Consider the following 15,713-nt stretch of genomic DNA (forward strand, 5'->3'; position numbering starts at 1 on the left):
TTCAGTAGCTTCTCTTTATAGCAGCAAAACAATTCAAAGGAAAAAAATGTTTGTTTATAGCTTCGCAAGGCCATCGAGGGCTCTGTAACGGTGACCGGCGTGAAAGTCCGTCCCCCGCTGGCCAGCTTCCGGGACAGCGGCAACAGCAGCAGCGTCTCAGAGGTCACCGAGCTCCACAAGCTCTGGAGTCGTCACAGGAGCCTGTCTCTCCCACGGGAACCTAACCTCCCCGACCTAGACGACCAAACGGAGCAGCCGTCCGAGGGCAGCCTGGTGAACGAGACCGAGTGCACGGAGCTGTCCAGCCAGAACAGCCCGTTACACACAGACGACCAATCAGAGCTGCCCTACGCTGACGCCACGCCCCAAGAGGAGCTCCCCTGTGACTGTACCCACCCTCTAGAGGACGGAGGCTCGGAGGCCGTCGACGAGCAGAGCCCAGCTCCGATGGAGGAAGCGGTGAGCGAGGGAAGCCCCTCGCCCTCGGAGGGTCAGCCGGAATGACAGCCGCTTGCGGTCGGTAACGCACACTCCATTTACACCATAAACGGGATTGTGAAGTCAGGTTGAGGAGAACCTGGAGGAAGTCTTTAAGCAGTGAAGCACACTCTCTGCTCCGTACTAATCAAACCAACCCTAATCTCTGGTCCTGCCTTCACACGAAGCACGCCGTGTGTGGGATGTCATAGATACGCGCTGCAGTGTGAGTGCCGTGTGGCTTCGGATGGGCTCGTGAGCGATCGTCTGCGTGTTCCTCATCAGTTTGGGTGTCTGTCGATTTGTGGCTTCGTAGCGCGTTTCGCTGTTGATTTACGTCGATGAGATTCATTTAAAGAAGTTTATGTTAGACGATGTCGGCGGGTTTTCATCATAAAACGTGTCTGTTCGTTGATTTGTGGCACGCTTGTGTGTGTTTCTTCGTCTTTGCGCAAGCGACAGAGTGCGTAAGAAAAGCAGAGTGTGTGTGTTGCGAGAGTGACTCAGCTGCACCTAGCCAACGCACCCATCTGGTGCCGACACTTTAAATCCAAATAAAATTGTCTCTGAGAGCCAAACTACAATTTTGCTCTAAATATAGCCCTTAATAACCCACACTGCAAGGAAACACGGAGGGAGAGAGCGGGGGAAAGAAAGGGAACGGGTGGGCAAAAGAGGACGGAGAAGACATGGAGAGAACAAGGACGTGATGCAAAATGAGCGAAAGACAGGAAGGACACAGAGTGGTGGAAAGGCAGGAGAATGAATGGGAGAGCGGGGTAAATTGTGCCACTTTTTATTTAGACTGTCAAGCAGGCACTAAGAAGCAAGTCATGAGGGAAGTGAATGTGCTTGATTTATATTTCAGAACAGATCAATCAGGTAAATTATGGACATTTAATGAACATTTATCTTTTTTGATGCTCAGTATTCACACAAAATCCAGTGTCTTTGCATGTACATTTTATCATTTTTATTGTTTTCCCTGCATTTTGATTTGCATTTGACACACTTTTGGGGAAAAGCAAAATATCAGTTTCCAATTCCTTGCTAAAAAGTATTATATTTATGATGTGATTTAACAATTCATAGCATGTTCTCGTTTTCCAGGCTGGCAATAGAACAAAATGTGTAATAAATATTTTTAGACATGGATACATTTTTTTTTTTTTTTTTAGTTTACTTTGACATGCCTTTTTTTGACAAAATTGACATCACAGGCAGTGGTCATTTGGACAAAAATCATCCAGTTTGCTAGATTACAGGGATGGCATATCTTACCCCACTCTCCCCTACAAAACCAACAGCGACTCACACAGAGGAGTTTCCAACCAGGGTAGTTTCGAAGCACATTGTAATTACCATTCAAACAAAACACAGCAATACACGGGCGTTTTCCATACTGACAGCATCAGAAAAAAAACTCCTTCAACAAAGCATCGAGCACACGGTTTGGATAGTGTTGCCTGTAATTACGAGTAATGATATCCCACAATATGTAGGCACGTTAAGCATGCTCAGATCTGTATCAGGACCAGTTTGTAGCATAATTGCCTGGCCATGTAAAATGTATTAAAGCATCTTCTCGAGAAGTCCGAAATACTCAGAGAGACTGTGGAGAAACGGAGCCTCTTAAATTCTTAATTATATGCATGAACCCCGATGCAATCATTTGCATGCTCACACACGCGCATAATACAACACGCATCAAATCGCTTTCCAGCCAGCTTTAATTGACTGCATAGGCCTGTTTCGCGTTACCTCATCGGGTTTACTCTCATGGCCTTTTTGCTTTTTCAAGGCCAGATTTGTTCAGAAATCCAGAGCGCAATTCTCTTCCGCACATGCTCACGATGCGTCAGAGATTTCGACGGCGGTGTAGATTGAGGGATGTTTTTCGACGGCGTTAGAACCAGCCTTTGTATAAATACCATTGCAGGGAGTTTGTGTGGTCACTGTGCAGATCTCACCCAGCAATCATCGAAGTATTCAAATGTAATTCATTACAACGATGGATATTCTGTGTACACGCGGTCGCGTCTTATCCGAATTGTTTTGCATATGCGCAAAGCTTTCTACGTTCGATTTTTGAGCTGCCAACCGTGCAATAATGTCGTTTTAGAATTACTGCTTGCCGAATAGGGTTATTTTACTGAACGCTGGCTCTATTTCTACAGTGCATATAATATCGGAACTGTTTGCAATAATGCACATCTTGAACGCAGGTAAATGCCTTCGGATTTCGTTTTCACAACTTGTAAAGTGTTTACTGGACCTCGCCGGTGGAGTTTTCACTAGCATCAGCCTGAGAACGATGCCTAACGTTCTGTTTGCATCGAAACTGTGGCTGAACGACGCTATGCAGTATGGTCAAGAACAGCACAACTACCCCAGACACAGCCTAAGCAGAGCTAAACGGAGAATGAGTTACGTTTCTTTTTCTTGTGCACTGCAGAAATGGGAGGCTACGGGTTTGATTTAAACGGATCAAGGCAAGTGGACCAAAACCATAACCATGACACCGACTTCCTGACACAGCCTTTTCTCATTCTCTCAGAAACGTCTGCTGTGGGCCCCCGAGAGCTAAACGTTTCCTCGCCATTTATCCGGCTGCACTAATCAGCTGTTTTATTAACGTCCGTTATCCTGACGTGGGACAGGAGTAACTTAAGCTAATAACGATCTTTAGATATGTTGTGTCACGTTTTGTCTCTGTTTGCCGCTTGTGCAGTTTAAGTCAAGCCCCACGGTGTGTAAAGTGTCTGCTATTATGCCGCACATTCAGTGTAGAGTTAAGCAATAAGTCTGCTCCCATATCCGTAAATGGTTTTTATAAATCATTTGCTTGTACAGAATACAGGGTAAAGCGGTATGTATATGAACTCTACTCACATACCCTGTACATATAGAGATAAGCATATTGAATCAGCTGTTACCATTATTTTTCAGAAAACATGAAATTGTTTTGTACATCAGTAAATATTAAATTTCAACTTTAAAGCTTTCCGTTTTATGCAACTCATTTTTTTGTGGGAAATACTGGAATTCTTAAAAAAATTTTTAAGTATTTTAAGTCTTGAAAATATAGAAAACCCTCAAATAAAATGTACACATGAATTAAATGAGAATAATAATAATAAATAAATAAAAACACTCAAGAAAATGTGCTTTTGAGGTTTAAGGTTGGCGTAAGACACAGTGAAACGTATGAATATACACATAACTTTAATGCAATCATAATTCTCACATTTGACCTCCGACATTTTCTGTACAAACAATAAAAAAAACGTTTTCGTAGGGGGACTCGCACATTCACATCAATGAACATCATGACATTACCGGGTCATATTGAGGATGATGCCGAACGCGATTGGTTATGAATTTACACTGCCCTTCCCCATGCTTCTGCGATGAATGGATGCAGTCTGGAAAGGCAACATATACGTCCTGTCTACTGTTATACTGTAGCTGCATGTCAAGGTTGTATTAACTAGCTTCAAAAAACCTGTTCATTCAGCAGCCAATCACAAATCAAACATCTACTGAAGTGCGGAGAGGGAGAAAAAAGATGGCAGAACAGAGAGAAAGTAACATGGTAGAGGATTCTCACTCAGTTTGGTATGGAAGCCTATTTCTGCCACAAAAGAAAAAAAAAATCATTCTTTGGCAATCACGAAATAAAAAGTAATTATGGTGCAAGAGACGAAGTTACGAGATTAAAAAGTCGAAATTCTAAAATAGACGTAATTATAGAATAAAAAGTTGAAATTATGAGATAAAAAGTCAGAATTGTGAGATAAAAAGTGAAATTCTGACAGACAATAGTGAGAGAAAATGTCCACAGAACTTAAATGACAAAAATGTAGGCTACGTTTTATCTCACAAATGTCATAATTACGAATTTCTATCTAATAACATAGATTTCGCATTTGACTTTTCATTTTATAAATATAACTTTCCATGTCCTAAATTTGATTTATGCCTTTATCTCGTAATTCTGACTTCTCATAAATAACCTTTTGTCTTTTTTTTTTCATAGGTATGTCTATACCTCTTTCATAGGTATGGATTATGAGATTTTATGTCATGATGATTTACCAAAGCCTGATTATATCTCACGCATCTGAAATGGGCTTCCATAGTTTGGTAATATACATCACACAGTGATCATAATAACAGGCACATTCTATTCATAGTTACAACGCTCCATCCTCCCGCACCTCGACCCTTCTGGAGCAAGCCGGGACACACAAGCACTTGCAGCGTGACATCTAAACCCGAACGAAATAAACAGCTGAGGCGTTTCCGTCCCTCGGGAAATCCTGAAGTATTAACAACATTTTACTATGAGCATTACGTCACTTTTGAACGGTCACAAAAGGAAAACGTTTGAAACCACGTTCCTCACAGAGATTTTCCAGTCTCTTGATGTGTCGTCACAGACGCGCGACAGGCCGAAGACACCGAGAGCGCAGGTAATGAGCGTTGCGTCGGCGAGGAAACGGTACGGTGGTTTTCTTGAGCGCTCGTTTCAAATGAAGAACACGTAGATCGAGAGGAAGCGGGGATAGAGAGGGAAAAAATAGAAATCCTGTCGTCGAGAGGTAGTTCACCCCAAAATGCTAACTCTCATTAATCGCTCACCCTTGTGTCGTTCCTAAACCTGTAATAACTTCGTTCATCTTCGGAACACGATTGAGTTTTCTGACCCTCCCAAAGACAGCAAGGATACTACCACGAGAATACTTTTTGTGCGCGAAAAAACAATAATACCAATTTATTCAACAATTCTTGAAGGTGTCGTTTATTTTACCGATGATGTCCTCGCTGAGTTTCTTGGGCCTTGACTGCATCCTTGCTCTCTGTAGAGGATCAGAAAGCTTTCGGATTTCATCAAAAAATTTCCCCAATTGTTTTCTGAAGATGAACGGAGGTCTTGGAACGACATGAATTAATGAGGGAATTTTCATTTTTGGGTCAACTAACCCTTTCAGCTATCCAAATGGAAATCGTTCATGCTGCTCTTTTCTATACGATGAAAGTTTCAACTGGGAACGAAAGGGAAACTTTAAATAAGCACCATTAAAATATCACAAGTGGTCCACGTGACTGATGGGCTATATTTTTAGTGTTCTGAATCCGTACGATCATTTGCGTGGCTAAAATGTATGTTGTTTTTCCTGAAAATCTTCTTGTTTGCATTCATTTTCACTGTCTGGAAAAGAACCGCTTGAATCGGGGTTGTTATCGTTAAACCTAATTGAAAAAATTCATTGCTTGAAATAAACTTTAACTGAAACAAAATAAAATATACAACAAAATTCAGTTTCAGCTAGCTGCTGAACTATAAGTACATATTAAAAAAAAACCTAATAAAAAAGAGAGAAAAATATATTATATAATAATTTAAAAACCTAAAATATTAACAAAACTATAACAGTATATCAATTCTACTAAAATGACACTTGCTTGCACATTTTTGTATCAAAGAGATACTATTATACTGTAGTTTTTTATTTATATTTTGAATATATAATTATTTTATTTAATATTTTCCATTACCTTCACTTTCGTTTAAATTTTTGCTTATAGTTTGAATGATTCTGTTGCGTATAGCCATTTTTTTGTAGTTTTTATTTTTTTGAATTTATATTTATTTCATTTGATAAATTTTATGGTTTCACCGAATATATAAATTGTTTCAGTTAACTTGTTTAATTCAAGTTAAAATAAATGGTTTCAACTTTAGTTGACTAAAACCGTTTTAGTTACCTACAGCGACCCTGATTCTGCGTAACATTTTATGTGAAGAAGATTCTGATCAAAAATCATGACAGGATTTTCATTTTTAGATGAACTATCCCTTTAAAAGTATGGAGAAGAAAAACAAGTCATTGTCTCCGAATGCATAACAGACTGGACAAACACTTCACAGAAGGGTTACTACAAAGGGACCGAGACAAAAGGGCAAGCGAGAGCACAGCGTCACTGCTTGGAACCTTCTTCCTGTTCATTCCCTCCTCCTCATCTTCCTCATCAAAAGACCCAGCTCCAGAGGTATCAGAGATGCTTCGGCAGTGTCTGTACCAGCGGATGACTTCCTGAAAGACGTTGTCCTCTCCTTCCTCCACCTCTCTTCCATCCTCCTCCTCTTCATCCTCAGGTGAAAGGCCGGACTCGGAGTAGGAGGTGGAGTAGTAGCAGGAGTCTCCCTTGCTCCACAGAGGCCTGCGGTCCGGTTTGTGAACCCTGTCGCCCGAGCCTTCCGAAAGCTGGAGTTCTTGAGCGTGTGGTGGCACTTCTTCTGAGATGAGCGGCTCGTCCGGGTCGGATTGACTGAGCGTGCCGTCAGAGCATGGGATTTCAGCCGTGTCCGTCTCAGCCTGACTTGGCACTGGGCAGCTTTGATTGGATAATACAGCGTCTGAGGGAGGAGCAAAGTGTAAGAACACCTACAGATACAGGTCAGAGAGGGTGGAAAAGAAGATGAAAGATGGCGTGAAGCACAAATGGTACCGAAAAAAAAAGCAGAAATAGAAAAGGCAGAAGACGAATGACAACAAAATTGCAGATGTTCCAAAAAAAAGACACGCGCTGTGAAAATGCCAATATATAGGCTGCATAAAATGTATCAGAACACTTTCTGAGTCAAAAAATGTCACTACAATACATATAAAATATCAAACCAAGTGAGGAACGTTAGCAAATTGGTTTTGAGATAATTTTTTCAGTTTAGTTGAATTATGACAACCAGAAAGTTTCAGTTTAAACGCATTCTGAAATCCAGAGTGTATGTGTTACATCTTTTAAATATAAGGGGTTGTTCAGGTTATTAAAGAGTTTTTGACTCTTGTGCTTTCCAAGGCTGTATTTTTTTGTTATTAAATTAAAAATGTCAAATTTAAAAATGTAAGTAAAAATTACTGTTGTTACGTCATCTAAAACGAATAATAGTAATATTGTAAAATATTATTACAATGTAAAAAGAAAACTGATTTTTATTTTAACATATGAAGAGTTCATTTGCAACAGATAACTGGCTAACACTTTATTTTGATGGTCCCTTATGAACACTCTGGTCACAGTTAGTAACCTTGCACCTACATGTCAACTAACTTTCATTGGAGTATAAGCAGACTGTCCGATTATCTGCTAACTGTTTATTGTGAAGATCTACCAGCAGACATTCTACTGACTTTTCAAGAACATGTCAACTTATTCTAACCCTAACCCTACCAGTCTACTAATACTCTAACTAACACCCTACTGAAAGTTAGTTGACATGTAGATGCAAAGTTACTTATTGTCAACAGAACAAGGGACCATCAAAAGAACGTGAAACAAAAACGTTTAAAAATCGTGTTTTTTCATTGTGCATTCCAAATTATAATGCAGTCGGGTTATTTTGATAAGGTTAAAAATGCCAAAAAATACAGCTATCACAGTGATGCAATAAAACAATTATAACACAATTGAAAATAATATATTTATAAATAATTTATATATGAATACGTATTTTTTCTGAATTTTCAGCAGCCGTTACTCCAGACTTCAGTTTGTCACGTGACCCTTCTATTGTGCTGATTTGGTGCTCAAGAAACATTTTCATCATTACGGTATGCTACCATTAGGTTACTACAATATTTTTGTAAAAACTGATTTTTTTTCTGAATTATTTGATGAATAGAAAATTCAAAAAACTTATGCAACGCTATAAATGTATTGACTTTCACTTTATTTGTGGCTTAAGTCTCAAATACTGTATACTGAGGCGCGCTCACCTGAGCTCAGAGTTGTTGTGATTGGCTCGTCATTAAGAGCAGGATCCTCTTCATAGGACTCTTCGTCCATCTCCTCCTCATCTACAGAGGTCCAGGCACGAAGCTTCGCCTCTGCAATGGCAAACTGTTCAGCCACACCTAAGAAAAAGGAAAAAAAAAAGCAGAATCGTATCAAATGACCCTGGAGTTCACACAATGACTCTAATTAAACAGACGGCAGTGCAACAAAATCTCTTTTGACAAAGTGATGACGTAGAAGTTTACTCCTGATGCTTTTGTTCTGATTGAAAAGCTCTGCTTCTGAGAGACTCGGGGTTTGGCTTAAATGCCAGCCTAACTCGGCAGCCACATTTACTGCAGTCAGGAAACTGATGACAGCCAAACATGTATCAGAGTATAAAAGCTGCCGGGAAAAGTAAAGTCAAAAGGAGGAGAGCCAGAAGACGGGAATGAAGTAAACTGACATGCAGGATCAGCAGGTGTAGCGGTGTGACTGTGTAATCTAATTTAACACCATCTGCTGAGTCTAAAAGCCTTCAGCTGGCACATCACGGACGGGCTAAAGTTGACTGACACTTGATAAAATTCCTTATTGTTACATTATATATTAATGCTAATTATATTCAGAATAGCATTACTGTTAAAAAATAGTAATAATAAATACTACAATGTAGAGATCACGAGAGATTATTTAATTTTCCACGTTATTTGACACCAGGCCATGTATAAAGTCCCAGGCATCAGTGTCTTTGTACGTCAACAGTTATCTCCTTAACCCTTCTTTAGTGAGAGAGTTACAGCTGTACTAAAAGAGTGGAAGGAGACACCCACCTGCTGCGAAGCGGGCCTCCTGCTCTCCCTCGCTGAGATGGGAGTACGAGTTAAAGTGGGACTGCAGTGTAGCAGATGGAGGGTCTAAGGGCTTAGACCAGCCTTTCCACTCAATCAGATGAGCCACCCGACCTTGAGCCATGGCAGTGGGTTTGGTGACATGATCCTTCACCACCTGTGAGATTCCTTGTGGAGAAAACACAGGAGACTGATTAACTCAGTGTGTTGCTAACGTGCATTAAAGTTCACGATGTTGAAAACCTTACCATTAAATGACGATCTGGCCAGAGCTGCAATTTCCTGGATGCTAAGGGCTTTTCTGGACTTGGGGAGCATATCAATAGGGTCATCAACCTGAGGAAGAAGGTTCAAAACAAAATGCAATGTGTAAATGTTATAACACAGCTTCATAGCAGTTTTCACACACACACATGCATATTTGATTTCTTTGATTTAATATACGAGACACCAATGTTTCTTGAGTTCACATAATAGGACACGTGCCTATTTGATAACTCTTTTATTTCCTGTTTGGGTTTATGTTTAAGATTCATTTTCAAGATTTAACAACAGGAGCTATTAAACTATACCTTGTCACGATTTTAAATCTGTGCTTGACCTCATAATGATCTCAAAGTAAAAAGAGGTGCCAAAGTTTAATTTTGTGGATGCTGTGCTTTAAAATGACATTAGTATAATCTTAATTCAAGCGATAAAGGATTTTGAAAGTCTGACGGTAATTACTGTTGAGTACACCTGCAAGATTAACCCCGCCTGCTTTAAATGTTCGAAAAGGACTAACGGATGAAAATATCCATTAGAATTTTAGAAAAGTATTCAAATGTAATCAGTTGCATTCGTTTAATAAAGTAATTGAAAGTTGCACCACTTCTTGTAATCTGTGACCTATTACATTTCCACAGTGTTTTAGTATCTCAACTTATCATAAGACCGATCTATATTGTGAATAGAATGGATTTTTTTTTAAAGAAATCAATACATTTGGAATCATGTAATCCATAGTAACTCTAATATGTATATATATATATATTTCCAGTGGGTGATATAATGCACTACATATCAAATAGACAGATCTGTGAATGTTATCCACACATATACTTCCCCATAACCTGTTTATAAGCGTTTATAAACATCCACAGCGGTATAGGCAGCCCTGGTTGGGAATACTTGACAGCACGGCTAAGGCAACCAAGGAATTACCTTACCTTACGACATCCCTTCATACGCTTCTCTCGCTGTATGAATGGCCGCATCGCAAACATTGAAATTTATAGTCAACGCCCAAGTACTGAACAAGAGCTCCACGTGAAAGAAAACGCTCTAAAGTCAGCGCCGACTCGAGCTCCACCTCAGAAACAGATGCCAAATCCACAATTAACCCTTTGACAATTCACTTGCACTCATCCAAGTTGAAGCATATGTTCGTCGCACGGGCTGCTCAAATGGATCTGTGAGAGATCAGCCACGCCGTGGCATTAATAATCAAAGCAGCTTATGGCTCAGACATATTTGGCCAATCAAGCCTCTTCCTGTAGCTTGTTAATTTGCAAACAGCATTCACTGCCATGTCAGATAATATTAGCCTGCAGCCCTCAAGATGATAATAAAAAAGTCTGGCCACAGCTGGGGGCTAATGACCTCTGGCATTTGACATTAATGGGTTACATGACGGAAATCTGAATTGACAAGTGACATCCATCAGTTTAAAAAGAGAATTGACGTGTCCAACGTGTGATGAGGTGACTATTTGTAGTCCTCATACTGCGGAGCCTTCGGATGCACAGATCCGGTTTCTATTTTCAAATAATAAGGTGAGGAGAAGTGCTCGTAAACCGCCAAAACAAAAGTAGGCCACTGTGTCATATGTAACGTGCGGCGTTTGAGCTGTAGCCCTCCCGAAACCAAATCACACAGGTGGTTCGGACAGAAACGTGCCCGACGTTGAAGTTTAGGACGCAGGTAGATATGCTTCAATCAGATTGCCCTCTAAAGCCCGTAAGAAAAAGCTGCTCGTGAAGAAGATTGCAGCGGCACCAGCTGCCTGCCATGTTTCAGCGCCGTATGTGGGTCAAATATTTCTGCGTGATTTGGGGTTAGCCGAGAGAGACAGACATGGGCCACAGTGTTCGTAATGGGGTCAATTAAGCCTAAATCGGTAGATTCGGGCATTATTTATTTCATTACCGTGGTGTTATGTGCTAATACCATGGTACTTTGATATGGTAATGATTTAGAACTATAGTACTGAATAAACACACGCTTTCCAAGAAGAGCTACAGAATAATTAGAAATAAAATTTACAGACAAAACTGCAGAATGTTTTTTTTTTCCCCCCCAGCAGAGATCGCTCTATATGAGCAAAACATAAAACATGGTATTATCATGGTACTATGTGCAAAAAAGTGGTATCGCCATAGTACTAGGTCCAAATAAGCAACATAGAGTACATGTTCGTAGCACTAAGTCTACAAATATAGGCTAGTACATGCTCAAAATATAGTATATAGTATTACAATAAATGTCAAAATACAAAAAAAATGTCCAAAACAAGCATAAAAAGTATCACCGTGGAAAGATACTGCATTGGAATAGCATGTTCTACAGAATAATTTGAAAAAAAATTTACTTTCAAATAAAAAAAGACGGAACAGTAGCCTATACATTCAAAAAAGGAACAAAATGTCCACCCTCACACACAAAGAAAACATAAATAGTTAAATAAATAATAAACAAAACGTATTATCGCAATGCTTTGTCCAATACAAACAAACATGGCATTACCATGGTGATACTATGTTTTCAGACATAGTGTCATGGTAACACCACGTTCGTGTGTATTGGACAAATACTTGTTATACATGTCCTAAAATCATACTTAGGCCTACTAAATAGTGATGATGACAGGCTAATAATAATAACAACAATAAATGATGATACCGTACGGCATATGGGATATACAAAAGATTTCGCTATAAACGAGGAAAAAATTGAATGCAGAGAAACTGTGACGGAGAGAAAGAGGTCACGCGTGGAGATTTGTTTCATCTCAGTGAAATGAGCCGCAGCGTGTCTGCGTGGAATAAATGTATAAACACAATTAGCCGTGTGAGGTCAAATACATTACCGCAATCGCAACAGAAAATGTAGTTGCAGGGAAGGAAAGCGCATCTAAAATAGGCCACCTGAGCTCAATTCATGGAAAGCAACACAATGCAGTTAACGCAATATAAGGGCCGGTCGTTATAGCAACAGGTAACCCGTGAACCATCTGTCCCTGAGCATCATTAATTCCCATTGACCATGCACGACACGCAGACACAGCTCTGTGAGACGCACCGCTGTATCACAGCTACGATTTGATCGGTTCGAATACATCGCTTTTCCTCAATCTGTTTTTTTTTCTTCCCCCGAATAAACTGAATAAAACACAGAATAAGTGACCTGAAATGCCCGTCTGTTTCTACGCAGTCCGTGCAACGACAGTAATGTCACGAATAACCGGTTAGTTACGGATGTGTTTTGCGCTTTAGGTTGACGGATCGGGCCCTAATAAATGAACCCGATGACAGAAGTGAGCGTGACACGACAGGACGCAAGAAGTCTATCAGCTGCCCCGAACTGACTGATTGACGGACGAGCAGATCATTTTCATAAACAACAGTGTAACAGCAACAGCGCTCAGCGCGTTTGTTTCCTGGCAACAGGCGAGCGCTGCTGTTATTCGCGCGCTGTACGTGATGGCCTATTGCCATCTCAACGATACCAGCGCGATAACGCGTAGGTTACAGTCCAACGGCATTGACGGCGCGAGCGATAATCGATGAGCGTTTGCCCATTGACCCTCGACACACACACGTACCTTTAGATTTAGTTGGGGTAAAGCTGTCAAAAGCATTGCACATGGATACAGCATTAGCGTTGGGTCTGAAGAGAAGAATCGCGGAGCCGTCTTCGGCAGTGAATAATAGACACCACCTTTTCTTGAGCATCAGAGACAGGGGCAGAAATGAGTGCCGTTAACCCACGAAACGCATCGTCCCCACCACACTGAGTCTCTCACACAGCGTCATCCCACCTGTAATGCGGCTCTCTTAAAGACACACGAGTCTCTTTCGCACGTACAGAGGCTGAGCGGTGAGTGCGACTTAGTGTGGCAAGCCGCTTTAACATTAAGAAGAATAAATCGTGTGCGGACGATTTAAATCAAAAATATTTCCACCGTATCGAATGCTTTTGTGTGTTTAATAGAGCAGAGAAGAGTTTTAGCATTCGCTGTGCTTTTTTTAAATGTTTTTTTTTACGCAGCTCGATCGATCCCAAAGCTCGGCGCAAGTTATCTGGTAACCTGTTCGCGCGCAAATCGGAGCCCTAAGCATATCAAACATGTTTGATGATAAGGATTTAAATCGAGATGACGACGACTATGTGATTATGTCAGTACTTTCACAATAGCCAGCGTGCTACCGCAAAACATCTTTCTAAAGTTATTTTTTTGTAAATCTGATTTAGTGTTGTTTCTTAATTCACACAATAACTATTATCAGCAACTTCTCATAACATCTTAAACGGACGCAATTAATCTTGTTATTTTAAGCTATGCATATTATGTTATTAGATATAAAAAAAATAATCACTTAACAGGCTCACTTAAAACTTCAAATATTATAATCTTTATCTTTTAGTGCGTGCTGAATTTTGTAGCCTGTGCATGTTTAAGATTTAAGGGAAGATAATCGGGAAAGGAAATTCTCCTTATGTGTGTGCTGCAACCAGATTTCATCATCAGTTAGGTTTTTAAAACTCTGGCTCACACTACAGGATTTTGATGCACACACCAAGATTTCAACATCGTGGAATATCACACACTAGATTATCGTGCCAGAGAGAGGCCCTCGTATGATCTCACACCGTCATCTTTGATTTTACAGTGTTTACATTAGCTAGCATGCTAGCAGCTTTCTGTACATTCAAAACTGAGGCGATTTCACTCACACAAGTTTTAAACGTTATTCATTCCTGTTACTATAAAATGCCATCTCCACTTTTGGCATTGCACGCTTTAGCTGTACTCTACTTGTTTCCAAATCCTTACACACACACACACACACACACTTGAGCCTAAATACAATTCAAAATGGTTGAAGCAAAAGGGTGTTCACCGCAAGTCGTTTACATGAATCCTGTGTCATAAAAGCATTCTGCTAAACGTATGAGAGCTCTTTAGCGCTCTTCTTCATGAGTATTTGAGCACGCAGATAATAACTAGAGTAGAGCGCCATCTGCTGCTGAAACCTAAGCTCAGAATCCTTTGCAGAGTCACTATCGCTTTACCCACTTCAAATGTATATTTTTTTTAAATGTTTAACCGGCTTGCCATACTTCACAGCGTGCGGTTATTTCCTCAATACATTTTCATTCCCTGTGTTCAAAACGTGTCATTTGCTCACTTTCAGTGTAGTCAGTGGGACCTAAGATAATACAGAAAACGCGTTCTTCATTCCATGGACGCTGCTGCTTAATAATAAGCGTATAAGGCGTCCCATGCCCGAAAACGACAGTCTGAACAAACGGTTGCCTTTATAGCGCGTTTTTTAGGTTTTGATGTCTCAGCAAACGAGGAATCAGTTCACCCTGTGCTGCAAGGACACGAAAACCTCTAGATTTCAAGGTCAAGAAGCCACGACTCTGTTGCCATTATATCCAGCACATTCAGAGGAAAAGAAAGAATGTTTAATTCAGCAGCAGTCTGCCGCTGTGCACGCGATACATGGAACAAGTGTAATAAGCCAGTCCTGTCTCAAGGGTGGGCTGTGGTTTAAAATAACTTGTTAGAGGATGTCTACCTTTCGTGACTAGGTTGTCTCTACTGATAATTCGTCTTTAAGCACAGATTAAATATTTCTTAGATGAAAAATACGACCGCATTTCAACAAAACCCCAGTAACTCTATCATCTTTTACTTTAACAAATATGCAGGGAGATTATTATAGGGAGAAAAAGTTGTCCGCATCCAGTAATAAGAGTTTGTGCTTGACTTTTTTTTTTTTTTTGACATACAAACACAAGGTTCCAGCAGGGGACAACTTAGTGCAAATACTTTTTTTGGTGAAATATAAATTCTCTAATAAAAACTCCAGTGTCATGACCTTCAGCAAAAGGCTCATAATGAACAGTAAGCCCAGTCTTAAGCATACCTATCTTGAAATATTAAAATTCAGTCCCAGCTTCCCAACGCAATTAACACTTTCACTGTCTGATACAATTCTTAAATTCTTATTTAAAAGCACCTTTTCAAAAAGGCACTTCATGGAATTACCCATAAATATTAATAGCACACACCTAGTGTACAGCAGTTTATAAATCTGCATAAACGCTATTACTTCGTAGCAACTTCGTAGCAACTTCTCATCTTTAAAATGCAATAGTAAAAACTAAACTTAATAAACTAAAGTCCCTGTCATCAGCATTTTTCCATATTTTAAAAAAAAAAAAAAAAAAGAAAAATTAAGCATTAGAGCAAATCGAATAGAATTTGTTTAGCAGGCCCTCTCCTGGCAGAAAGACTCATTACAGCATTAATGCACCAAAGTTGAATTTCTCCAC

General features: G+C 40.0%; 2 protein-coding genes across 9 annotated transcripts in view; one reads left to right on the plus strand and one right to left on the minus strand.

Moving 5' to 3' along the window:
- The window catches only part of clcn2a (chloride channel, voltage-sensitive 2a), a 47,026-nt gene extending 43,546 nt beyond the window's left edge, over positions 1-3,480 (plus strand). For all 8 annotated transcript variants that reach the window (XM_043216826.1, XM_043216804.1, XM_043216836.1 and 5 more), the window contains one exon: positions 61-3,480. In XM_043216826.1, the coding sequence (XP_043072761.1) occupies positions 61-504 (444 nt within the window). In that variant the 3' untranslated portion in view covers positions 505-3,480. The remainder of the gene's footprint in view (positions 1-60) is intronic.
- A 205-nt stretch (positions 3,481-3,685) lies between these two features.
- On the minus strand, positions 3,686-13,221 carry fam131a (family with sequence similarity 131 member A). Its single transcript, XM_043216866.1, is given in 6 exon segments — positions 3,686-6,489; positions 6,492-6,901; positions 8,259-8,396; positions 9,090-9,275; positions 9,356-9,443; positions 12,970-13,221. Coding segments are annotated over 6 exon segments (903 nt in total). The 5' UTR covers positions 13,024-13,221; the 3' UTR covers positions 3,686-6,462.
- Between the last annotated feature and the right edge of the window lie 2,492 nt (positions 13,222-15,713).

The sequence above is a fragment of the Puntigrus tetrazona genome, chromosome 2 (genome assembly GCF_018831695.1).
Source record: "Puntigrus tetrazona isolate hp1 chromosome 2, ASM1883169v1, whole genome shotgun sequence".
Lineage (NCBI taxonomy): Eukaryota > Metazoa > Chordata > Actinopteri > Cypriniformes > Cyprinidae > Puntigrus > Puntigrus tetrazona.